The 26,878-nt window shown below is 38.5% G+C and overlaps 1 protein-coding gene across 1 annotated transcript; it reads right to left on the bottom strand.

Annotated features, from left to right (window-relative positions):
* Window positions 1-26,878, bottom strand: LOC139438232 (zinc finger protein 705A-like). Its single transcript, XM_071213390.1, is given in 6 exon segments — window positions 1-235; window positions 237-323; window positions 1,902-2,046; window positions 5,118-5,244; window positions 25,725-25,816; window positions 26,668-26,878. Coding segments are annotated over 6 exon segments (897 nt in total).

The following is a 26,878-nucleotide window of genomic DNA, read 5'->3' as shown; positions in this document are numbered from 1 at the left end:
TCATCTAAGTGCAGAAGAATGAGTAAAGGCTTTCCTACATACTAGACATTCATAGGGTTTCTCTCCAGTGTGAGTTCTTTCATGTCTTCTCAAGACAGAAGACCAAGTGAAAGCTTTCCCACATATAAGACATTCATATGATTTTTCTCCATTGTGAGATCTCTCATGTTCTTTCAGGGAAAAACAATGATGGAAAGCTTTCCCACATAGGTGACATTCATATGGTTTCTCTCCAGTGAGTCCTCTCATGTTTTCTCTGGGCAGAAAAAGAGGTGAAGGCTTTCCCACATACATGACATTCACTGCGTTTCTCTCTGTGTGACCTCTAATGTTTTCTCAGGAAAGTAAATGAGTTGAAGGCTTTTCCACATGTAAGACATTCATAGTGTTTCTCTCTAGCATGACTTCTTTTGTGTTCTTTCAGGCCAGAAAGATAACAGAAGGTTTTCCTACATGAGAGATAGTTACGTTGTTTGTCTCTACTGTGAGTACTATCATGTCTTCTGAAGACATAAGAGGTGAAGGCTTTTCCACATATGTGACATTCATAGGGTTTCTCTCCAGTGTGAGTCCTCTCATATTGTCTCAGACCAGACGAGAAAGCATAGGATTTCCCACATACATGGCATTTGTAAAGTTTCTCTCCAGTGTGAGCCCTCTTATGCTGCCTCAGGCCAAAAATCTATGGAAGGCTTTCCCACATAGATGACATTCATATGATTTTCTTCTTCAGTGATTTTGCTTTTGTAGATTAGAAGATGACTTGTCACTGATTTTCCAAATAGACAGCTGAAGTAGAGTTTCTTGATCTTTTGCATAAAAGACATATGTTTATTCACTCTGGATTTGTGAGTAAAATCTGGTAATTCATTACATGTAATGCCATTCTATTGAGTATGAGATTTCTGCTTCAGAGAAGTAGATAAGAGACCACAGACTTTACAAAAATCCATTCGTATACATATGAATCCTAGACTAATCATTTAGTGACAGTCTCCAAATAACATCTTCCTTATGTTAGTTGGAATATCAAGTTATTCTCCTGCATGCACAGAGATCTTCTCCTCTTTTGCTTCCCAATTGCAGAACAATCTAATCCACTTTAGAAGACTTCATAATGTTTCAAAGATTAATCACAAGAGGTGTGTTTATGCAATTATATCTATATAAAAACCCAGGTTATACCTTTGTGCTTGAGTTAATTTTTCCCTAACTGCAAACTATCACCCATTTATTCTTCATTAACACTTAAGATCAACATACCTACAGTTAAGTGGCTGTACTGAATTCCTAATTCATCTACTCTCAAGTATCTATTTGGAAGACAAGGGTTCATATCTGTGAAGCTTACCAATGACATGACGGTAGGTGTGACTTTCCTGCAGATACACTGCATGGAGAGCATTAGTTTTTAAAGACAACTTTCTCTGCCTGTAAGAACTGGAAAAAAACAACAGTAAAAAAATGTTGGTAGACTAGGATTATGGAAATTAAAATGTTGAAGTCACATTATTCTATATTTGTTTCATATATGGCAAATAATATCAAATTAAGCAATATTCTATGCAGAAACCTTTATACCACATTGACAAATAGAAAATATTTTCAAAATGGAAATATAAGAAAAATTATTAAAAAGCTGGTATGTTGGGGAGGTAAAAAGAATAACCATCCAAGAGGAAAAAAAGAATATGTCCATTAAGTGTATGGTAAATCTTTACAGTATAAACATATCTATTATGTACAATGTACTATGTACTATTACACTACAGTAGAGATTGATAAGTCAATGGAATCATGACAATATCCAAGGAAAATTTTCCCAATATTGACAACTGTGTTTCAGAAAATTTAACTCACTTCAGGAAATCTACAGTTGTTATTTTCAGTAACCTATGTACCAGTCAACAGATTCCTCATTAGCATGAAGCACAGCATCTGAGAGCCTACCTGAATTCTCATTTTGGAGGAATCCATTTCCTTCTCTCCACAGTTCCTCTCCTTGCTCCAACTGGGAAAGTACATGTGATTTGCAGACCTGATATCCTGGTAGTGGTAAAAAACAAATGAAATTTTGAATTCTGTGCCATTAACAGTGCTTTGCCATCAAATCCAGGGAAGGTGACTGTTTTACTTTCTTAGACTTCTTAAGCAAATACCGTGAATAACTTGGGTTAAACAAAGGCAATTTATTATGGTTTTCAGACCAGGAAAATGTTGAAATCAAAGCGCCATCAAGGCACTATCAAGGCGATGCATTCTCTCCAAGACTGTGAGATTCTCCTAATGGCTGCTGGTGACCCTTGGTCCTTGTCACATGGCAAGGCACATGGAAATATCTCCTGATCACTTTATTCTCTTCTGGTGTCGCTGATTTCAGATTACTTCTAATGGCTTTTTGACTGTCTGAATTTTATTCTCTTATAAAGGATTCTTGCATCAGGATTCAGTCCCTCCATGAACGAGGTGAGACACACTATAACTGAAGTAATCTCATCAAAGGGCCCTACTAACAGTGGGTATATGCATACAAAAATTGATTCTATTTAAGTACATTTTTATGGAGTACATAAAACATCAAACCACCATACATCACCCTCTAACCCTAAAAATGACAGGTTTTTTCTAGATGCAAAATAATTTCAACCAATCACAATATCCCAAAAGGCTTAAGTTGTTTCAGAAAAAATGTAAAGTACAAAGTACAATCAAAATTGATGATGGGTGTGGTCAATCCTAGGGCACAATTCCCATCTGTGGATGTGTGCAGTCTACAGAACAAGTTATCTTCTTCCAACATACAATGGAGGGATAAGCCAAGGACAAATATTTCCACTCCAATAGTGAGAAATTGAACAAAAACAGGAGTTCCAGGTCCCAAAGAATTCTGAAACCCTGCAAGGAATGTTTCATTAGATTTCAAAGTGTGAGGTTCAGCTCTGGACAATATTTTAATCTCGAGGACTGTTGAATATGCAGCCTCACCCCTTCAAAGTGCTTGTGCAGCAGCCATGTTCTCTCCAAACCCTGGCATGAAGGCCCCACTCTCTGTTAACACTGGCATAGTGGCCAGACTCTGAATTCCTAGGAAAAAGGCACAACCCTCTCAGAACAGTGGGGTAGTGGCCAAACTCCACAATTCCACAAGCACAGGTTCTAGCCATCCAGAACATTAGGGTGGCAGCAGTATTCATGAACAATGGGACAGAGAGTTGGCCAACTCTGAGCATGGGGCAGACTCATCCTTTCCACATAAATGGGTGGACCTGCTGTCTTGCCTTGATAACATGTCTACAGTCCAGACTGTAGATTCCATAGCTCTGACCTTGAAGTGATTTTTCCTTTAACAGGTTCCTTTTCTGTCCATTTTAATATCAGCTCACAGTGGTTTCATTCATACACATCTCACAAAAAACTTGTACATTTTCTATATGGTACACAGAGATCCAAACCATCTTAGAGGAAACTTCCCACAGATCTTTCCTAGATGACTGCTCTTCTAATACTGACTTACACAGAAATTGATGATTTATTCATGTTCAGTTAAACCCTCACATAGAGCACTCTTCTCGGAGGACTCAGAATCTCAGAATTTTCCAAACCACACCCCATTCCTCTACATTTTCCTATAAGCTACAAAGAGAAACCAGGCTATTCTCTTCACATTTAGTTTGGAAATAGCCTCAGCAAAACGTAAAACTTCACCACTTTAAAAGTCTGCCTTCCATCTGACTTCAAAACTCAATTGTGCCAACTTCTCTGCCCCTTTAAAACAAATATCTCATTTCTTAAAGCTTCCAATTCATTACTTCCTTCTGTCTTCATTGGGAGACTCTTTAGCATCCATACATACCAATGATCTCTTCAGAGCAATCTAGGCCTTTTCTAAGAAAGCATTTGCACTTCTTCAAGCCTCTACCCATTAACTAATTCAAAAGCTCTTTCCACATTTTTTTATATTTGCAACAGTAGCATCTCACACTTGTGGTTCAAAATTTTGTTTTAGTTTCCAAGGCTGCTGAAGCAAATAACCTGAGATGGGTTGGCTGAAAAAATGGAAATGTATCACATTATGGTTCTAAGGGTGGGAAGATGGCCAAATCCAGGCATCATCAAGGCAAGAATGTTCCCCCAAGACCATGGCATTCTCAGTTGGCTGCTGGCAACAACTGGTCCTGAGGTGGTCATTTGGCAAGGCACATGGCATCTCTTGGTCTATTTCTTCTCCCCTGGGTTTTATTGATTTCAGCCTGTTACTTCCCTCAGCTTTCTCTCTGTCTGAATGTCATTCTCTTATAAAGAACTCACAATTAATACTCATCTTGATAGAGTTGGGACACACCTTAACTGAAATAACCTCATCAGAAGATCTGATACACGATATTCATACGTAGAGGAATGCTTTCATTTTAAGAATATGTTTTTGGTGGTATGAACAGCTTTAAACCACTTTAGTGACTGAAGAAAAATAAGATAAACATTGAAGATCAGTCAAGGGAAAAGAACTTGCAATAGAGAACATTGACAATTTTCACCACTAAAGATTAACTCTTAATCTTAACCTACTACCCAAATACATAAGGACTTTTGGTTATTGATGCCCAGGTTCAAAGACACCCTTGAGAACTCTTTATATTTTCAAGCAAGGAGAAATTCTAGGTTTCTACAATGGTTCATTATTATTTTCAGAAAGAAAACTATAACATAAGCTCCCTAGAATAATGTGTAAAAGGAAATGCATGTTGTTTTTATGAATATAATCTGAATCCACGCTAAATCCCTCGAGTAGAATATTAAGATACATATATTTAACACACATATTCTGTAAGAAAATAATCACTGAATTCCCAGCACTGCTCTGAGCACTGGTCATTGAGTAGAAGACATGATATTTGTGTTGAAGATGATTACAATCTAGTTGTGTGAAAAACTAGATGTAATAAGAAACAAATTTCTTTTAGGTATTTGTGCATGTTATAAAATAATAAAACATTATGTATATAAAGTTTAAAATTAAAATATAAAATAATATACAAAACAATATGGACAAGCAGTTCTAGACACTTCTTGAGAAAATAACAGAAACTGATATAGATAAGTACATTTGAGATACTCACCCATTGAGATCAGATGACTGATATTCTCCAGCATCACATCTCTGAACAGCTTTCTCTGAGATGTGTCCAGCAAGGCCCATTCTTCTTGAGTGAAGTCTATAATTACATCTTTCAAGTTCACTAACTCCTAAAAACATCATGGACATAAGGATTCAGAGAAGGCAGAGAAGGATGTTTGAGAGGACACAATGAGAAAGTGGCGACTTTTCAGAAATCTCATACTGACTTTGAGTTTCAAGTCAGATCATTCTCATTGCTGAATGGTCACCTGCTTTTCACACCCAGAGACACACAGACACATTGAATTAAAACTCCATTATAAAGAATATCACATTTATGTAAAGTTTATGTAATCTATTTTTAAAAAAATAGGTGTAATATGGTGGCATTTTCTAGACACTGGAATCATCCTAAATGATGCTGCAGTGAAGGATACAGGCCATTACATATTTTGTCATAAATTACAAAAATGTGTGGGAGGGAGCTTAAACTATATTGAAAAGTAGAATCCATACTTAGTGGAAATGCTCCAATATGTGTTCATCAATTGTAACAAATGTACCACACTAATTAAGGATGTTGTTGGAAGCAGACTTGGTCCAGTGGATGGGGCATCCATCTACCACATGGGAGGTCCACAGTTCAAACCCCGGGCCTCCTTGACCTGCGTGGGGCTGGCCCACGCACAGTGCTGATGTGCGTAAGGAGTGCTATCCCATGCAGGGGTGTCCCCCATGTAGGGGAGCCCCATGCACAAGTACTGCACCTCATAAGGAGAGCTGCCCAGGGCAAAAGAAAGTGCAGCCTGCCCAAGAATGGCACTGCACACATGGAGAGCTGACACAAGATGACACACACACACAAAAACAGATTCCCAGTGCTCCTGATAAGGATAGAAGTGGTCACAAAAGAATACACAGTGAATGGGCACAGAGAGCAGATAACTGTGGGGCAGCGGGGTGACAGGGAGAGAATAAATAAACATAAAGCTTAAAAAAAAAAGATCCAATGAGCTAATGTGTAAAGGGCTTCCAATTTAAACATAAGTCAGAGATCTATTATTCATTATAATAGCAGAGAACCTTACAGCAAAGTCCAACATTGTGCTGAACTAAACAGAAATCATACAAAACTCTGGATCAATGGATGCTGATGAACCCAACTCTACATAACCCAAGTGTTCACCATACAAACAGTTCAGCAGCACATATCACAGACTCCTGATGTACTGAACAAATTCACTAATCCAGGGGAATAAGACCTTCTGACCTGCACTCTCTTTGGGACCTCCAAATACCCCTGTTCATTGCCTCTCTCGTATCTTTACTCCCTCTGTATGGTCAATAGTACAGGAAGTATCTTGATCCATTACGGTCTCTCAAGTTATTCAACAATTCCAAAGGGCCATAAATTTTACTCTAAATACTAAAGTACTCCTAAATGCATGCCAAAATAAAAGACAAGGGAAGCAGACATGGCTCAACTGATAGACTGTCTGTCTATCATACGGAGGGTCCTGGGTTTGATCCTGAGGGTCTTCTGACCCGTTTGGAGCTGGCCCATGTGCAGTGCTGCCGCATGCAAGGAGTGTGGTGCCATGCAGGCGAGCACATGTGTAGGAGTACCCCAAGCGCAAGGTGTGCACCCCACAAGGAGAACCGTCCCGCGTGATAAAAGTACACCCCACCCAAGAGTGGCACTGCACACACGGAGAGCTCATACAGCAAGATGAAGCAACAAAAAAAGAGATGCAGTTTACCAGTGCCACAATGCAAGCAGACGCAGAAGAACACACAGTGAGTAGACACAGAGAGCAGACAATGGGCAGGAAGGGGATAAAAATAAATAAAATAAATGTTTAAAAAGTAAAAATAAAAAACAAAATTAAAAATAAAAACAAGACATTACTTCTTATAATTACTTCAATCAATAACGTTTGAAGAACAATTTTCTACAAAAGTGGAATTTGAGCATTTTGGGAGAAGTGGGTAAGGAGAATTTTAATGATCTTTAAGTTTTCAAAATGCACAAATAAAGAGCAATACATTAAGAAATTAGAAACTGGGAGAAATGAATTATTCCTCTTCTATTATCTAACCATAACTTTTACTCTTCTCAACAATGCACAGACCTTCACCTGAGCACCTGTAGCAATATGCTGTTTGAACTCACCTGCTGACATGTCAGTCATCCTATTGACTGCAAACTTCTGATCTTACTCATCTCTATCAGCTATATTCAACTACTAATACATGTGAAAGCCAAATGCAGGGATTAAAATGATCAATGAGTGCATTACTACTCCAATGAAGAAATAGGCTCACTGAGAAAAAATCTCTCCAGTGAATACAGAGACTTAATGGAGTCTGGAACAAATCTGTGTAATGTTGGAAATGAAATTACGTACTAATGAATCTGTAACCTATCACCAGTGTCACAGACACCTAGGCAACGTAATTGCAGCTCAGATCATTAAATATCTCCTAAATGAGCTTATAATATCCATGCTAATCGAAGAAACCAACCCATCTGCTGACAACACAGTGGTAATATCAGTAGACTATCCTACTCATTGGTGGTTGCATTGTAAATAATTCAATTGATAACTGACTTCCTCTGGATTTTCACTCCATGAAATAAGCACTAGATAAACAAAGTTGGCAATGGAAAAAGAAGCTATGAAAATCTGGTCTTGCCCCCAATTTCCAGTCTCAACTGTCATGAATCCCAACCCTTCACTTCGAAGTAACCCCATCCCCATCAATAGGAAAATGAAGTGTGCTCCAAGAGAAAGAGGGGAGGACCGTTCTCTCCACAAGTCAAGAGTGAGAAGGCCTTGGCTACTCTGGAGAACAAAGAAGGTGTGAATACCTAGCTTCACTGTACAGAATAGAACATGAAAATAATTGAGTTCTATATATTCATTAGCCAATGGTGTTCAGAGATTTCCAATTCCCTCCCTGAGTCTTAAAACGTTGGGTCTCCACTGTCAGAATAACCAAATTAGAATTTCTCATATAGAATTCCTGGGCTTATGAAACATCTATCCCAGTTTCCTGGACTTTCAAACCCTTTCTGCTTTACTTTGCATCTATCCTTGAGTACACTTGCCCTAAATCATCTTGGTTCTTCCACACAGGTGTCTAATAATATCACTTACCAACACTGAGTTCTATATCTTATCCCACTGGAATTGGACATCACCCAAGATACTGAAGAACGTATTTCATTATGAGGTTGATCAATTCAAGGCTTGTTCCATGTGGAGACATCAATAGCTCCCATCATGCAATTTTAGCCCTTAAAATTTCCTGCATCAGAAAGAAGTAGAAGTATATGCCCTCAATCATCATTAGAGCACTTTCATATTTGGTTATGTCATCTTCAAAGTAACCCTGCTGAGTAAGTCTAAATTACCCAATCAACAAATGAAATAGAGGTTCAGAAATCTTTAGTAATGTTTAAAATTACATGACTAGAAAAAGACAGCCAGAGTTTCCATTATTTCTGCTTGTCTCACAATTCAAATTCCTGAAGTGTTCCAATGAGGATTTATCTGGAATGTCACCTTTCATTTTGATAATCAGAGTTCCTAACTTATTGCCCAAATCTCTTCTTCATATATTTTATTCACACAATTATGACCCCTATCCAGGTTCTCCTACCATACAGGAACTGATTCTACTATCAAAACATTAGCCTCTAACTCCACCTGATGTTCATAGTCCAATATATTGGACACTTACTCATTTCAACAGACACCTATTCAGAACGTTTCTCATGACCTTCAGTGTATTTACATCTGTCTCCAATCACATGCCTTGTCCATGACGCATGGACAAAGAACATGGAGTAATATGCTGATCTAGGGCTAAATATAGTTTATTTCCTTCAGTTCACTCATGTATTTTGTCAGTATACATTTATTTCTTTGTCTATCCTTTATTGGTGCAATTGCATAAAACAAATCCCTGAAAGATTTTAAGGAAATTTCACTTTAAGAAATACAAATGAATCATGAATTCAGAAAAACTGCATGTCCACAATAACATAACCAGCCCTCAGACTGCCTGGGTCTCAGTGCCCAGAGTCAAATCCAACAATTACGGTTCAAATAACAAAATCATTTACAAAATAAGTAAGGACTGTCCCTTCTGGTTAAAATTCTCTTCTTTACTCAACAGAATCTAAACAGATCAAACATGCAAGGAAAACAAGACACTGATGAGGCTTTCACCCTCAGTCCAGTACTAAGAGTTCCTTTCTCACTGTAGAAAAAGGACCATTTTCATGAAGGGTTTTTCTTGTATGCAGCTGATTGCGTTACAGTCCTGTAACCTAGAACACACACCCTGATTAATTCAGATGGCAATGAAGATACTTTTAATCAAGTCATGCCTTCTTTATCACAATCTTTATGCTCAAATTAGAGAAATCATGCAGACTCAATTAATAAAAACAGACTGTACCCTTTAATTCCTCCTCAAAGTCTCTACATCAGTCTTCATATCATTCCCCACAAGTTTTGTAGATTTTGTCCTAGGTAAGGATTCTAGAACAGTCACAGGAAGAACATCTCTACTACTCTTCATTTTAAGAGGACTTGTAACCAACCAACGTTCAAAGGATGTGGGCATCAATGTAGTTTAAATATTTGTGTTGAAAATATATATTCAAAGAAAAACATTTTCATTTTGAAAAGTGTGCATATATTACTACTAAACATAGGAAATACCATCTCACGTCTGTTCATGTCAAATTTTGTTGATGTTCTAAGAACTGTAAAACCCCATGAACTTCAAAACTGTAGAGATTTCCAGAGTAAATTAATCTAGTTTCATTATTGATTTTCCATGAATAGAATGTGCAATACATTTTTATTATTAGATCCATTCCAGGATCATGTGTTACATTAATTTTATTTATTTCTCTCCCCTCCCCCCCCAGTTGTCTGCTCTCTATGTCCATTCACTGTGTGTTTTTCTGTGTCTGCTTGTATTCTTGTCAGCAGCACCAGGAATCTGTGTCTCTTATAGTTGTGTCATCTTGCTGTGTCAGCTCTCCATGTGTGCGGCCCCACTCCTTGGCAGGCTACAGTTTTTTTGCATGGGTGGCTCTTGGGGTGCACTCCTTGCACATAGCTCTCCCCTACATAGGGGACACCCCTGTATGGCACAGCCCTCTTAGTGCACATCAGCACTGTGCATGGGCCAGCTTCACCCACCACATGGGTCAGGAGACTCCAGGTTTGAACCTTGGACTTCCCATGTGGTAGGAGGATGATCTATCCATTGAGCCAAATATGCTTCCCATGTGTTGCATTTAACTGTCACTCTCTTTAGTTACTCTTTTTATAAATTGTGGTAGCATGTATGCAACAAACTTTCCAATCTCAACCATGTCAAAGCACATGAGTGGAATTAATCACATGCAAAATGTTGTGCTTTCCTCACCAACATTCATTACCAGAACTTTCTAATTGTCTCAAACAAAATCCTACAACCGGTATTCAATATTTTTTAAAACTAAAAGTATGAAAGCTTTCAGGTGTATCTTGACATATGGAACAAAAACTATTTCAAAAGTGAAATCAAGCAATGTATTTTCATTTTAGGTATGGATCCCTGATCCCAAAATAATATTTTCTATTTTCTTTTTAAATTCACAGTTCTGAAATTTAAAAAATATACTCTGTTTAATTTTAATGCTATGCCATTTAGGTAATCATAACATCATTTTCATGGTTTTCTGATGTAATCCTATGAAATTACAGCCTAGTTACACAACATTCTTGAGGCAAGCAATAATTTCTTTTTGTCAAAATTTTGTCTATGCTGTAGATCAGTGCTGAGCTAGGCTTGTCCAAGTGCATGAAGTTATATGAGCAATTAAAATAGGCTGCAAAAGAACCACATTAGAAGAACTCATTTAAAGGAAAAAATGCAAGGATGCTCTATTTGTCAGCCAAAGGAGTGCTAATGCAAAATTTTCTACCAGGAGAGTGGGGTATTTCCTGATGCAATTACCAAAAATTCTGGAATAGTTTTATAAATGGTTAAGGGGTGTTTTTTAGAGGAACTCTGAGATGCTTGAGAAAAGGCCTAGATTGCTTTGAAGAGAATGTTGGTAGGTATGTGGAGCCTAAAGTTATTTCCAATAAGACCTTAGAAGGAAATAATGAAACTATTATTGGAAACTGGAGGAAAGGCTATCCATGTTTTAAAGTTACACAGAACTTAGCAAGATTGAGTCCTAATATTATTTGGAAAGCAGAATTTTAAAATGATGAGATTGGAAACTTACCCAATGAGATTTCCAAACTAAATGTGGAAAATGCAGCCTGCTTTCTCCCTGCAAATTATAGCAAAATGCTGGAAGAAAGAGATAAGCTGATAAATTCTTCAGCAGAAAGGAACCAGAAACTGATTCCAGAAATTCCAAGCCTCCAGACAATAGGGCCACATTTGATCAATTAACTTGGAAATTGTAAGCCAGGGTTGAACATCTAATTATCAGGGAAAGACTTGTGGAAATTATTACTGTCTGAAGGCTTGGACCCCTGCTTCCTGCATGCTAAACCAACAAGTTTTCTGAGTGCTGTATAAACAAAACCACTGTCTGAACTAAAAGGGACGCAAAGAGAAGAGATGGAGGGGAAAAGGGCTTTAAGAGGAAAACCATGGAAGCTGAAGTCTGGAATTAAGATATTTCCTTGGGCTGAGAGCAATACCTCCCATACGTATGGTGAGAGTAAGTTTGCCCTGGCATTTGAAGATGGTATATGTTTGAACCTGCTGTTCAGGGAGAGTTTTGCCACCCCAGGCTACTGAGAGGTTGATGCACATTCCACAAGGGTTGCAGAAAGTGAGGTCAACACCCCGTTGCTCTGAGGGTTTGGACAGTTTCTCATAGATTAGGGAAGGCCCGGTCACCAACTCACTGTTCTGAGATGGCTGGGCATGTACACCAGAGATGAGGGAGAATGTTTCCACTACCTCATTGTACTAAGGGGGTGGAGACTATACCCTGAGATTGGGAAAGTGTGACCATCACCTCAACATTCTTGGAGGGTGAGGCCTGGAGCTCAGTCACCATCCATATGCTTGATGAGCATGGAAGAAGGAAAATGACTGTTGTGCATGCCTGTGGGAAAGCATGACCTCATGAGGCACCAAGGGGAGAAGAAATCATAGTTTTACTTTGAAATCTAATGGAATATGCCCTGCAGGGTTTTAGATATGTTGGGGACCTCTGATGCATGTTTCCCTCCCAAATTCTTCTAGTGGTAATTCAAATGTTTATCCTATGTCTGTCCCTTTGTATACTGGAAGTTGACAAATTGTTCTGTAAGTGTCACAGTTATACAGCCAGAGGGGACTTTGCCCCCAAGACAAACTCTTTCTATAACTGATTGTGATATGATTTTGTACTTAGCACTGTTACTGATTGAAGCTGCACTTTTCAATATTGTAATATGTCTTCTGAAATTCAGAGGATACAGTGTAGAAGTTTCATATTTATGAATTCCAAAAAAGGATGATTTAAAACTGTACTTCTCCTCTGGGTTGATCACCTTTGTTTGCATTAGATTCAACTGGCATGTTTTTATTAAATTAAACTACCTGTGAAGATTAGGGTTTTGATTCAATCTGAGTCCCCAGCCCCCTTGCTGGGTTCCTATAAGTGGACTCTCACTCAAGAAGACACACAGGGAGAGAGTATGCCTCATATAGTAGATACCAGAGGAGAGAACTTTCTCAGCTTTGATCCTGTGGCCCCAGGAGGAGAGATGAGTCATTTGCCTGATAGCTTACAGCTAACATTTTGAAGAAACCAGAGGAGCGGAGAAGTCCTGGAGAGAAACAAGCCCAATGCCAGCCTGTAACTGAGAGAGAGGAAGGCTGAACCCTCCCAAAGATTGGCGATCATCTTTGGTGTGAAAGTACCTCTTATGGTACCTTGAGGTGGGCCCTTTAGGGCCTTTTGTCTGTATGCTTTTATCCCCAAAATGTTTTAAAAGGCCAACTGATTTCTAGTACTTTGCATCAGTACCACTTTGGCTGACTAATACAGATGCTTCAATAATAAATCTAGCACTATTTCATTTTTAGAGATGGAAAACTCTTAGAAATGCAGCCATACAAAGAATTGCTCTTTGAAAACATCCTGAGAAATATAAGTGTAGGCTAATCTATATGACGATCATTTTCTTTTTATGAAAACTACGTGTACTTTTTGTGCTGGGGGTTATTTATAGATATTAATACAAGAGTTTTCCATATACTAACCATATCATGTCATATATGCTATGGAAGTGGATCTCAAATGTCTCTCTATACAAAATTCAAATGGGAGCTTTAAATAATTCTCATGTCTGGGGTGGACATACAAATTTAACTGTTCCTTTGATTGGCATGAGAAATCCTCAGGTGATTTCAACTTCTCTAAGGAGCTGAGACTCTGGGCAGGGAGTCAGGGCTCACTGTGTACAGTTACTGAATCTGCAGCATGAGCATGTCTGAGAGAGTGGCAGAACAGCAGATTCAAAGTCCTCAGCCCAAACTACCAATTCAGGATTTGCATTTTAACACAATCCCAGAGGATTCATACCCCAGGGGATACACTGAAAAAGCAGCAGCACTGGTTCAGAATTCAATCCAATGTCCCATTTCACCATGCTTAAAACCTGGGAGGAATAGTGCCTCATTCAATTCTCATCCAAACAAAGACACTGTCAAGAAAGTTTATCTCAGGAACTCATTCACCTATACTGTAATAACTCAGTCACCCTGATCTTAGTGCTAAGTCCCCTGGTTTCCCACAGTTTTTCCTTGCTTTTGGTATAGGCTGAAAATAAAGTAATCTTCATTTAAAATAATGAATACAGCCATCCTTGGAATGACAAACAGGAGTCTATTCTGTTTCTCTACATACTCAGTCACACTTTCCAGATATAACAGTGTCAAAATATTTTAACTCTTGTTGTATACATGTCCAAGTTTATATTACATGCATTCATTTTTATATTTCCCAATTAATAGAATGAGAAATAGATTCACTTCTTTCTGGCACCCTCAGAGCACATCTGTTAATCCCAATACTTCTAAAATAATTATAACAATTTTAATTAAAATAATTCATTTTTGCATCATCATGCAATATTATTTATTGCTAAGTTAAGCAGTGTACAAATTTCTTGTTTGTATAATTTTCTTCTTTGCTTTGTTTTATCATTAGCTTCATTTTCTTTGACTCAAATATTTAACAAAAATTTTCCAAAATAATGTTGACGTGACTGCTGACTCTATAACATACAAATTCATCTCACAATCTACGGTGTCCAAATTTTTCCCCTTGAGGTGTCTGCTGTAAAATAAGGTACATTCAAACTTTGTCCTTCAGATGCCCTGTAGCAGCAAGGAAGAGAAAGGTTACTTTTCATCTCTTTTGCCCTTTACCTTTACTACTGAATTAGGTAAAGATGTCATTTCCTGTTTTCCTCAAATCCATTAAAAACAGCAATATTTTTAGAAATTTTTATAGTTCTAATAGTACAAATAGTATTGCTGCATTCAGCTCACAATAGGTTGGTTGGAAGGGAAGGCAATGCAGAAATAAAGGTAGAGACACAAGAGGGGAGACAAACCTGGGACCAGGGGACTCACAGCTGCTGGAACTGAGAGCCTCAGCCCTAGATTTTCCATCGCATTTATTGGGAAACCACCAAGCAGCTGTTTGCTATCTGAACTGCAACATCATTTACAACAACAGGGAACAATGCAACATCTAAAAACTGCTACAGTTAACAGGTGTAACATTTATAACAAACAGGTAAGCCAGTTTCCCACCTTTCCCCCTTTTTGTTTTTGAGAAGACTACACAAATGATGTTTCACTGATCAACAAAGCTTCCTGCATTATATTTTCACTTTTAGGTTTGAACAATATTTTTCCCTTTTTCCCCAGTATATTCAGTCCCAGGATTGTTCAAACTTAAAACAAGAGATTTACATCAAGACACATTTATGCAGTTCATCAAATCCCTTAAGTATACTATGTTTCATTATTAAAGTTCTGATAAGTATTCAAGCATTTCATACATAATCCATAACTACCATAGATTATACAACAAACAATAAGACTTCCAACTAGCAGACATTTAATGGCTAAACTTTCATTTCTCATAGGCTTAAGATTTCCTACCAGCAAGGCTATATAGGCCAGTACTTGATCAAAAATGACCTCAGTTTCCCCAATTTGCAGAGTTTGAGGCATAGGCAATGGCAAATTCTTACTTTCCCATTTTGGGCTGTGGGGCAGCTGGGAGTTTATCACATAATTTCAATGTCTTCCTTGGTCCTGCTCTTAGCATCTTCACTGGACATGGGGCCACAACTCAGTGCTGAATATAAATAGTCCACTGTGAGCACTCATTTTTCAGGCAGAAAACAATAGCTGGCCTGTTCTAAGAGTCCCAATGCAGGGTCTGTAGCAGTGAAAGCATATTTTGCCCCTTCCAGGAGCAGGAGAGTGCTGATGTCAGTCATTGACATGAGCATTAAGGCCGCAAGCTGTTGGTGAATAGCAGGCAGCATGAACTGCTGCACTAGGTACCACAAGGTCTGGTACTCATGATGTTCACTTTTACAGTGGAGCCACTCTGCTTCCTCTCAGGTCCCAATTCTATGGCTCTGGATCTTCATGAGGCATCTGCCTCAACAGTCCTGAGAGGGATGTTAGAGGAGTGGGCAAGGACATGACAGTTACCTGTCACTGCTGGCAGGTGTCCCAGATGTTCTTCCACAGATCTCTCCCCCATGGAGAGTGATTCACAACAGTCCATTGTTTTCAGTATTTGCCATCCACCTCTGGATAGGGATGGCAGTCTTCAGAGTAACCAGACACTATTGGGTTAAGACTTTCACTTTCAGCAGGGCTTCCTATGCTGCACACAATTCCTTTTTTATATTGAACTTATAAGCCCCTTCCCACAATTGTGACTGAACCCAAGGGGTACTCAATTAGAATCTTGCCTTTGCCTCATACCCCACCCAAAGGCAACATTGGTACTGGCCACATCCAATTCAAAGGCTTTTTTTTGTTTTTTTTTTAATGTAGCCTGCTGGAGGTCCTCCTACTCCCATGAAAGACCTTTCCCAATTAACACATCTCAGTGGGTGATAAAATATTTCTAGTATTCCAACAATATTACAAATTCTTTTAACATGAGATAACATTGTACTTTACCAATTACAGCAGAGTATAGTTTTGTCTTACCCAAACAAACAACATTTAAGAATTTGATAGAGTAACAGGGACCTTAGAGCTTGTCTCAATTGTTTGCCCCTTTCAGGCTTTTAAAATACCGTTGTCTCTGATGTTTCCCAGTAGGGTCACTGCCACAGGTTTCTTCTATGCAGCAGGATTCATTGCCATTCGGCCAGGGCAGAAAACCTTAAAGAACTTCAAAAGTCCATTGTCAACCTTTCACATAGTTTTTGCACTTTTTATATTCATTCAGGTTTGTTTTTCTTTTACAAAACACATTATCTCACTGAATGCTACCACAATACTTTTACAACTTGCTCTATGTATACTAGTCCTGTTCTGCATATCTCCATTTTCTGATTTTACAAAACTAACCATTTTATTTTATTTTATTTTTTTCTTTTTTTATTTTTTATTGACTTTGTAATAATATTACATTAAAAATATATATGTGAGGTCCCATTCAACCCCCTCCCCCCACCCCCCCTCCCCCCCCCCAACAACACTCGTTCCCATCATCATGACACATCCATTGGATTTGGTAAGTACATCTTTGGGCACCTCTGCACCTCATATACATTGGTTCACATCATAGCCCATACTCTCCTCCATTCCATCCAGTGGGCCCTGTGAGGATTTACAATGTCCGGTGATTGCCTCTGAAGTACCATCCGGGGCAGCTCCGTGTCCCAAAGACGCCTCCACCTCTCATCTCTTCCTGCCTTTCCCCATACCCTTCGTTCCACTATGTCCACTTTTCCCATTCCAATGCCACCTCTTCTATGTGGACATTGGATTGGTTGTGTCCATTGCACCTCTATGTCAAGAGGAGGGTCAGATTCCACCTGGATGCTGGATGCAATCCTCCCATTTTCAGTTGTAATCACTCTAGGCTCCATGGTGTGGTGGTTGTCCTTCTTCAACTCCATCTTAGCTGAGTGTGGTAAATCCAATAAATCAGATTGTAGGTGCTGGAGTCTGTTGAGGCTCAGGATCTGGCTATCACATTGTCAGTCCAGAGATTCAAATCCCCTAAATATATCTTAAACCCCAACATTAACTGCACCTCCAGCACATTGGCATGAAAGTCTTATGAAGGGAGATCCCATCTGAGTCCAGATTCATCACACATAAACACCATTTCCAAAGAGGGGCCATCTGACCTGGTAGTTAACCCCATCGGCCATGACCATAACTCCCGTGGGTCTCTTTAGCCCTCAAAGGAACCAATATCTGGGGGTTGTATCTGCTTTATCTGTCTCTCTGACTCTGCTCAGTTGTGCATGAGGGCAAACTTTCTGCCAGCCTCCAGACTCTTTTTTAGAAACTCGTAGCCATATAAACTCATTTCTCCTTTCCATTTCCCCCTTACTTTAGGTCAAACAGCATTTTAAAGTCATGGTATTTTATGTAGACATGGATATTCTGCTGATCCGCATTGAACCTTCTGTATAAGGTCATTTTCCAGTTGCATCATCAGTTGGTAGTTGATAGTGGTCCCTCGTTGCCAGGGAGGCTCATCCCCGGGTGTCATGTCCCACGCTGGGGGGAAGGCATTGCATTTACATGCTGAGTTTGGCTTCGAGACTGGCCACATTTGAGTAACATGAAGGCTGACAGGAGGAAATTCCCAGGCACAAAGTTGTTCTAGGCCTTGTTCTTATTTTGGGTTTATCAGCTCACAAGCATAGTCATTAGCATCAGGGGCTCACTGTTGAACCCTCACTCCCTCCCGGTCCCCGCCACTGTACCTGGGAGACTGTCGCTGCTCCCCTAGGGACCACGACAGAGCACCACTGGCCAGGAACCCAGTACCCCCCCTACTGTGGTTTTTAATTGTTGCCACTATGAGTATATCCAAACATTACCATGCACCCTGGACATATGTTCTGTACAGCTCCCTGTCAGCCATATATCACCTGTCACTGGTACCCCATACCAGTATCCCTCCATTGCCATTGTTGAAACACTCTGTGATCCAGAACTCCCCGAAATTTGAAGCCCAATATAATTTCATGGTCCCTTACTAGGGAATGGCATATAGCGATGAGCTTAAAGGATAGATAAAGAACTTGGATAAAGTTAGATAAAGAACTTAGATAAAGAATGTTGACTTGAAAAAATTCCACATCCTATCTTTTTCTTCCCCCCCCCCCAATTATTCAGCTTTTCTTCATAGGAGTCCTGGACCACAGCAATGTATATATATAATATACAGCACTCCCACACATCCACCAGAAAACCTTTTCCCTTCCACAGTGATACTCTTACGCCCTATTCATATCATATTTACTTAAAGTGATGTACAGAGTCTGAGACATTAGCTTTCTAACAAGGTGACATCTGTGCTTACATTGTGGTGCATACTATAGGATACACAGTTCTTTACATTTTTAGTTATCCTATGTTTTACATTATGGTTTACATTATCAGTCTGTCATCTCCTATATGTTATAGTGTAATATTACATGTTTTATATCCATCCTTGTGTACTCTCAAGAAACTCCTCTCTTACCCCCCATTTACTTTGGTTCCACACATTTAACGTCCATTTTCCCTTCCACCTTGGTGTCCTCAGTGATAGCCAACCTCCTTTTCCTGAGGAGCCACTTCCAGAGATAGATGGAATAGTGTTCAGGTCCTAACTTACTCAACTGCCCCATTGCCCTGGGAGCCACCCTTTCTCTCGAGGGATACAGTTCCCTCTATTTGATGGCATTAGTCCTCCCCAGGATGTGGGTCCACCCCCACTCTCACTACTTGGGTTTCTACCCCATGGTGTCACCCACTCTGGCAGAATGAGTATTTAGACATTCCCCAGGAGCCCGTCCTGCATCAGACCCTCCCCTCCGAGCATTCTAAACAGGTAACCCTCTTTATTATATTTTGATATGATTTTCTCGGCATTTTACTCTCCACCAACACCTGACCCTCTCCTGGTTCATATGCTACCCCTCCCTCCCCCCACTTTTGGGCAACGTTACCCATCCGTCCCTCCCCAGCCACCCTCAAACCCGCAAAGCCCCAAGCAAAGGCAACCCCTTGCCCCCCTTTTATCTCTTCTTTGTGTTCATACTTACCACCATTTCGTCTTAAATTCGACCCCTGCAGACATCGGCTCATATCCTTCCTCCACCCTCCGATTTCCTGTAAGCCTATCGTTCAGTCTCTTGCTATCTAGGGCAGCTTGTTTATTTCATATCATTGAGGTCATGTAGTATTTGTCCTTCAATGTCTGGGTTGCTTCACTCAACATAAGGTTCTCAAGATTCATCCATGCTATCACATGTGTTTGTTCTTACAGCCGAGTAGTATTCCATTGTGTGTATATACCACATTTTATTGATCCACTCATCTGTTGATGGGCATTTGGGTTGATTCCAACTTTTGGCAATAGTGAACAATGCTGCTATGAACATTGGTGTACATATATCGGTTTGTGTTCTTGTTTTCAGTTCTGCTGGGTATATACCCAGCAGTGGTATTGCTGGGTCATATGGCAAATCTATGGCTAGTTTTTTGAGAAACTGCCATACTGTCCTCCAGAATGGTTGGATCCTTCTGCATTCCCACCAGCAGTGGATGAGTGTTCCCCTTCCTTCACATCCTCTCCAGCACTTGTATTCTTCTGTTTTTTTCATAGCTGCCAATCTTATGGGTGTAAGATGGTATCTCATTGTAGTTTTGATTTGCATTTCCCTGATAGCTAGAGATTTGGAACATTTTTTCATGTGCTTTCTTGCCATTTGTATTTCTTCTTCGGAGAAGTGTCTGTTTAAGTCTTTTTCCCATTTTTTAAATGGGTTGTTTATCTTTTTATTTTCAAGATATAGAAGTGCTTTATATATGCAAGTTATAAGTTTCTTATCAGATATATGATTGCCAAATATTTTCTCCCACTGTGTGGGCTCCCTTTTTACTTTCTTGACAAACTCCTTTGAGGTGCAGAAGGCTTTAATTTTGAGGAAGTCCCATTTATCTATTAGTTCTTTTGCTGCTCGTGCTTTTGGTGAGATATTCATAAATCCATTTCCTATTACAAGGTCCTGTAGATGTTTCCCTACACTGCTTTCTAAGGTTTTTATGGTCTTGGCTCTTATATTTAGGTCTTTGATCCATCTTGAGTTGATCTTTGTATAAGGTGTGAGATGGTAATCCTCTTTCATTCTTCTACATATGGCTATCCAGTTCTCCAGACACCATTTGTTGAATAGGCCACTCTCTCCCAGTTGAGAGGGTTTGGTGGCTTTATCGAATATTATGTGGCTGTATATGTGAGGTTCTATATCAGAGCTTTCAATTCGGTTCCATTGGTCTATGTGTCTCTCCTTATGCCAATACCATGCTGTTTTCACCACCGTGGCTTTATAGTATGTTTTGAAGTCAGGTAGTGTGATTCCTCCAATTTCGTTTTTCTTTTTCAGTATGTCTTTGGCTATTCGGGGTCTCTTTCCTTTCCAAATAAATTTCATAGTTAGTTTTTCTAGTTCCTTAAAGAAGGCTGCATTGATTTTTATTGGGATTGCATTGAATGTGTAGATCAGTTTTGGTAGGATAGACATCTTAATAATGTTCAGTCTTCCTATCCATGAACAAGGAATAGTCTTCCATTTATTTAGGTCTTCTTTGATTTCCTTGAACAATCTTGTATAGTTCTCGGTGTATAAGTTCTTTACCTCTTTAGTTAAATTTATTCCTAAGTATTTGATTTTTTTATTTACTATTGTGAATGGTATTTGTTTCTTGATTTCCTCCTGATCTTGCTCATTATTGGTGTACAGAAATGCTACTGATTTTTGCTTATTGATCTTATAACCTGCGACTTTACTAAACTCATTTATGAGTTCTAGAATCTTCGTTGTAGATCTCTCAGGGTTTTTTATGTATAGGATCATGTCATCTGCAAATAATGAAATTTTGACTTCTTCCTTTCCAATTTGAATGCCTTTTATTTCTGGTTCTTGCCTCAGTGCTCGAGCAAGTACTTCTAAGACAATGTTAAATAGGAGCGGAGACAGTGGGCATCCTTGTCTTGTTCCTGAGTTTAGAGGGAAGGAGTCTAGGATTTCTCCATTGTAAACAATATTGGCTTTAGGTTTTTCATATATACTCTTTATCATGTTCAAAAAATTCCCTTGTATTCCAATCTTTTGGAGTGTTTTTATCAAGAAAGGGTGCTGTATTTTGTCAAATGCTTTTTCTGCATCAATAGATATAATCATGTGATTTTTTTCCTTCAATCTGTTTATATGGTGTATTACGTTGATTGATTTTCTTATGTTGAACCATCCTTGCATACCTGGGATGAATCCCACTTGGTCGTGGTGTATCATACGTTTAATGTGTTGTTGAATACGATTAGCAAGTATTTTGTTAAGTATTTTTGCATCTAGGTTCATTAGAGAAATTGGTCTGTAATTTTCCTTTCTTGTGATGTCTTTGTTTGGCTTTGGTACTAGGGTAATGTTGGCATCATAGAAGGAGTTGGGTAACGTTCTTTCTGTTTCGATGTTTTGGAATAGTTTCAGCAGGATTGGTGTCAGTTCTTTCTGGAATGTTTTGTAGAATTCACCTGTGAAGCCATCTGGCCCTGGGCTCTTCTTAGTTGGGAGATTTTTAATAACTGATTCTATCTCTCTGCTTGTGATTGGTTTGTTAAGATCATCAATTTCTTCTTTTGTCAATATGGGCTGTTTATGTGTTTCTAGGAATTTGTCCATTTCCTGTAGATTGTCATTTTTGTTGGAATATAGTTTTTCAAAATATCCTCTTATGATAGTCTTTATTTCTGTGGGGTCAGTGGTGACATCGCCTTTCTCATTTCTTATTTTGTGTATTTGCATCTTCTCTCTTTTTTTCTTTGTTAGTGTTGCTAAAGGTTTGTCAATTTTGTTAATCTTCTCAAAAAACCAGCTCTTGGTCTTGTTTATCTGTTCAAGTGCTTTCTTATTTTCTATTTCATTTAGTTCTGCTCTTATCTTTGTTATTTCCTTCCTTCTTCTTCCTGTTGGGTTGCTTTGTTGTTGTTTTTCTAATTCCTTCAAATGTGCAGTTAGTTCTTCAATTTTTGCTCTTTCTTCTTTTTTGATATATGAATTTATGGCTATAAACTTCCCTCTCAGTACTGCTTTTGCTGCATCCCATAAATTTTGGTATGTTGTGTTATCATTATCATTTGTTTCAAGGTAGTCATTGATTTCTTTTGAGATTTCCTCTTGACCCACTGTTTTTCTAAGAGTGTGCTGTTTAATTTCCAAATCGTGGTGTGAAATCTGGGCTTCTGTCCCTTGCAAATCTCCAGCTTGACTCCCCTGTGGTCAGAGATAATGTTTTGTATGATTTCAATCTTTCTGAATTCGTTCAGCCTTTCTTTGTGGCCTAGCATATGATCTATCTTGGAGAATGATCCATGTGCGCTTGAGAAAAATGTATATCCTGCTGTGTTTGGGTGTAGCGATCTATATATGTCTATTAGATCGAGCTCCTCTAACATACTATTCAGATGTTTTGTTTCTTTGGTGATTCTCTTTTGAGATGTTCTGTCCAGAGTTGATAGTGGTGTATTAAAATCCCCCACTATAATTGTAGATGTATCTATTCTTTCACTTAGTTTTTCCAGTGTTTGCCTGACATATTTAGAGGCACCCTTGTTAGGGGCATAGATATTTATGATTGTTCGATCTTCTTGACAGATTTTCCCTTGGACTAAAATGTAGTATCCTTCTTTGTCTCTCACAATTGTTTCACATTTAAAGTCTATTTTGTCTGATATTAATATAGCTACTCCTGCCTTTTTTTGGTTATTGTTAGCTTGTATGATTTTTTTCCAGCCTTTCACTTTCAATCTCCATGCGTCTCTGTGTCTAAGATGTGTCTCTTGTAGACAGCATATGGATGGGTCATATTTCCTTATCCAATGTCCCAGTCTGAAACTTTTGATAGGTGAGTTTAATCCATTGACATTCAGTGTTATTACTATCAAGGAATTATTTGTGTTAGCCATACTTTGATTGGATTTGTGTTTGTCATATTTTGTTTGTATATTTTTTTTGTCTTTTTTGTTGTTGTTGTTGGTCTTATACTCTCCTCCAACTTTGCCTTTCCTGTTTTTTCCTTTCTTCCTGCAGCACTCCCTTTAGAATTTCTTGAAGGGGAGGTTTCTTGTTGGTATACTCTTTCAATTTCTGTTTGTCTGCGAATATTTTGAACTCTCCATCATATTTGAATGCTAGTTTAGCTGGATAAAGTATTCTTGGTTGGAAATTTCTTTCCTTTAGTACCTTGACTATATCATACCACTGTCTTCTTGCCTCCATGGTTTCAGAAGAGAAATCAGCACTTAATCTAATTGAGCTTCCCTTGTATGTGATGGTTTTCTTTTCTCTTGCTGCTTTTAGGATTTTCTCTTTGTCTTGAGCATTGGATAATTTGACAAGTATATGTCTTGGGGTGGGCCTGTTGGGGTTTATGACTTGTGGAGTGCGCTGTGCTTCTTGGATATGTACATCTGTCTCTTTCAGTAGATTTGGGAAGTTTTCAGCCATTATTTCCTGCAACACTCCTTCTGACCCCTTTCCCTTCTCTTCACCTTCTGGAATGCCTATAATACGTATGTTTGAGCGTTTTGCATTGTCACTCAGGTCCCTAAATCCTAATTGGATTTTTTCTATCTTCTTATTGACCCCTTCTACTATCTGTTTGATTTCTGATGTACTGTCTTCCACATCACTAATTCTCTGCTCTGTCTCTTCTAGTCTGCTGATATTTGCTGCAAGTGTATTTTTGATTTCTTGAACTGTGGTTTTCATTCCCATCATATCTGTTATGTTTTTGCGTATGTCTGCAATTTCCCCTCCAAGTGATATCTTCATGTTGTTAACCTCTTTCATTACTGCGTCAAATTTGTCGGTGATAAATGTTCTAAGATCTTTCATTGCTTGTGCCAAGTTTTGCTTCCCTTCGTGATTATTGGTTTGTTGATTGGATTCAGCCATGTTTTCCTGATTATTGGTTTGATTTGTAGATTTTTGTTGCTTTCTGGTCATCTCTTTATTTTGATGAATTTAATCAGTTCCTTAGCTTCTTTGTCTGCTCTTGGAGGTTAATTAGTTGTTATTTTTGCATAGGTGTTATATCTTCTCTTTGTCAGATTTTTCTTCTTATTCTAGTTACTTGTTGTTGGTTAAGTTCACTTTAGAGGAAAGTATTAGTGTTGGGGAAAGGCAATTGTGTAAGCAAGGGAAAAGTGTAAAGTTGTATTGGTGATGTATGTTAACAAAGCAAGAATATGAGATCTGGAAGGATGGAGGTTAGATTCATGTAGATTGTATAGAGTTATAGCTGTAGGTAGAGTACCTTTTATGAAGTAGATGACTGAATTTGGGAGGAATATGGTATGAACTACAAAGCTATTGTTTTCATGAGAGAGGGAGAAAGAAAGGAGAGGTAATAGTTTCAAGAGTGGATAATAGACAGAAAACAGAACAAAGGTATTAAAAATTAAGAGTTAGACACTTTGTGGATCAAAGAACGGGAGGTTGGGGGTGGAATATAGGAGAGACAGTAGATGATAGTGGATATCAAGATGCAGGGGAAGGGGAATAGTGTAGGTAGCCTAAATCAGTTCACACAGAAATGAGGCAGTGGAGGATCGGAAAACCCAGCAAATGTGAGGTGTTCCCTGTAGCACCTATTGTATACTTGAATTAAAATAAAAATAAGTGGAAGATGAGGGACAAGAGGGAAAGAGAAAACCGAAAAAAAAAAAAAAAAAACCAAGGAGGGAATCCTCTACAGGTAGCTGGGATCTCCGTGTATCTTTCACAGACAAATCCTCTCTGTTCCCATTTTATTTTAGGACAAAATACACCTTATTAAATTTCAGTTAGCATTCCCACAAACTTTTTACCTTTTTCAATATTTGCTTAACTTTGACATCTTTCATTTTATCCTATGAAGAAAAATAAGTTATTCATCTCAATTTAAGCAAGAACTATTTTTTATGAAGAGACTTATAGTAATTCTATTAATCAACTATATACATATTCTATTATAATAGTTGTATACAACTATAGAGATCTCATTAACATTTCAAACTTAGGTAATATTATAAGTGCTTATTTAATTTTTTAGCCATTTCAAAAGAGCTCTTTCAGAAGTATTTATTTATATCATCCAGAGGTATTAAAATATACATTGACATTGAACAAACAAACACACAAACAATTACAACACACCAATAGAAACAAAGCTTATGATTTCACTCATAATTCTTACTTTTCTGGTATAGCTTTTTTTTTTTTTTTTTGAGCTCTCCATCATTTCACATCTTAGATTTTACTGCTTTTAGGATTTCTTCTGGAATAATGTTGCCTGTAACAAGCAAGCTTGTTCTTGGAAACACATTAGTAATCAGCAACCAGTTAGGATAACCTGAGCAGCATAAATGCACTTAAGCTCTTATTTAACAGTTTAGACTGACAGTTAACACATATTTTTTGGATTACTACTCTTTAAGACTACACTAAGACTCGAAGTTCAGGAGTAAGCTATTGATTCAAACCTGAAAATTCCCTTTAACACCTTGATAAAAATTTTGTACTAATTTTATTAATTTGGCTAAATAGGCCCCATCAGAATTACCATGAAAACAAAACAATCTCTCCTTGATAGTCACAGTCATTTACTCCCGTATGCACTCTAACTCCCTGTGATATAAGACCGCTTCTCTCGAGAAGTCCAACCATGCCAGTTGGAAAAGGTCCCCTTATTCCCATTTGTACATGGATGGGGGTGTCTCTTGGAAGCAGAATAACAGGTTCTGCCATAGGAATATCTACGGCTTCACTTCCCGTTGTGGTGGGGTATAAATCCAGGACACTGCGGAGAATTGGGGAGTGCTGGGAATTCTCTGCTGAACCAGGAAAGCCCCCTTTTTGAGCAGGGCTGGAAGTGGGCCAGTTGGAAGTTTCCTGACAAGGGGGTGCCGTTCTTAGGATAATTAGGACAACATAGGCCAAACCCAGTCATTTCCTTTACCAAAGCATAGACACAGCTCAGGTCATTTCAGAGCAGAAGTATTCTCTCCAAGCAGTATTGTTTTCCCTCAGATCTCTTCCGACAATCCTTTCTCATGTGACCAATTTTTCTAGAATTAAAACATTTTCCAGAGAATTTCTTATTGATTTTCATCCCTGCCACAGACTGAGCCATCATTGTAGTGCGGTGGCCCTCTGTCCCTACATTCTGGCACAATTTAATATATCCAGCCAAACCCACTTTACCTTTCATAATCCCAATAGTTTTCTGACAGTTCTGATTGGCATTTTTGTAAGCCATTAGCTGCAAAATAGTATCAGCAGCTTCTAAATTATTGACCTGTTTCTTGATAGCCTCTTGTAACTGAGTGATAAAGTCAGGGTAAGGTTCTTTAGGTCCTTGTAATATTTTTTGAAATGACACCAGAGGCTGGCCTTTAGCCGCAATTTTTCCCAT

Source organism: Dasypus novemcinctus, chromosome Y, assembly GCF_030445035.2.
Source record: "Dasypus novemcinctus isolate mDasNov1 chromosome Y, mDasNov1.1.hap2, whole genome shotgun sequence".
NCBI classification, from domain to species: domain Eukaryota; kingdom Metazoa; phylum Chordata; class Mammalia; order Cingulata; family Dasypodidae; genus Dasypus; species Dasypus novemcinctus.
The sequence above is the reverse complement of the archived record's forward strand: the minus strand, read 5'-3'. Positions and strand labels throughout refer to the sequence as shown.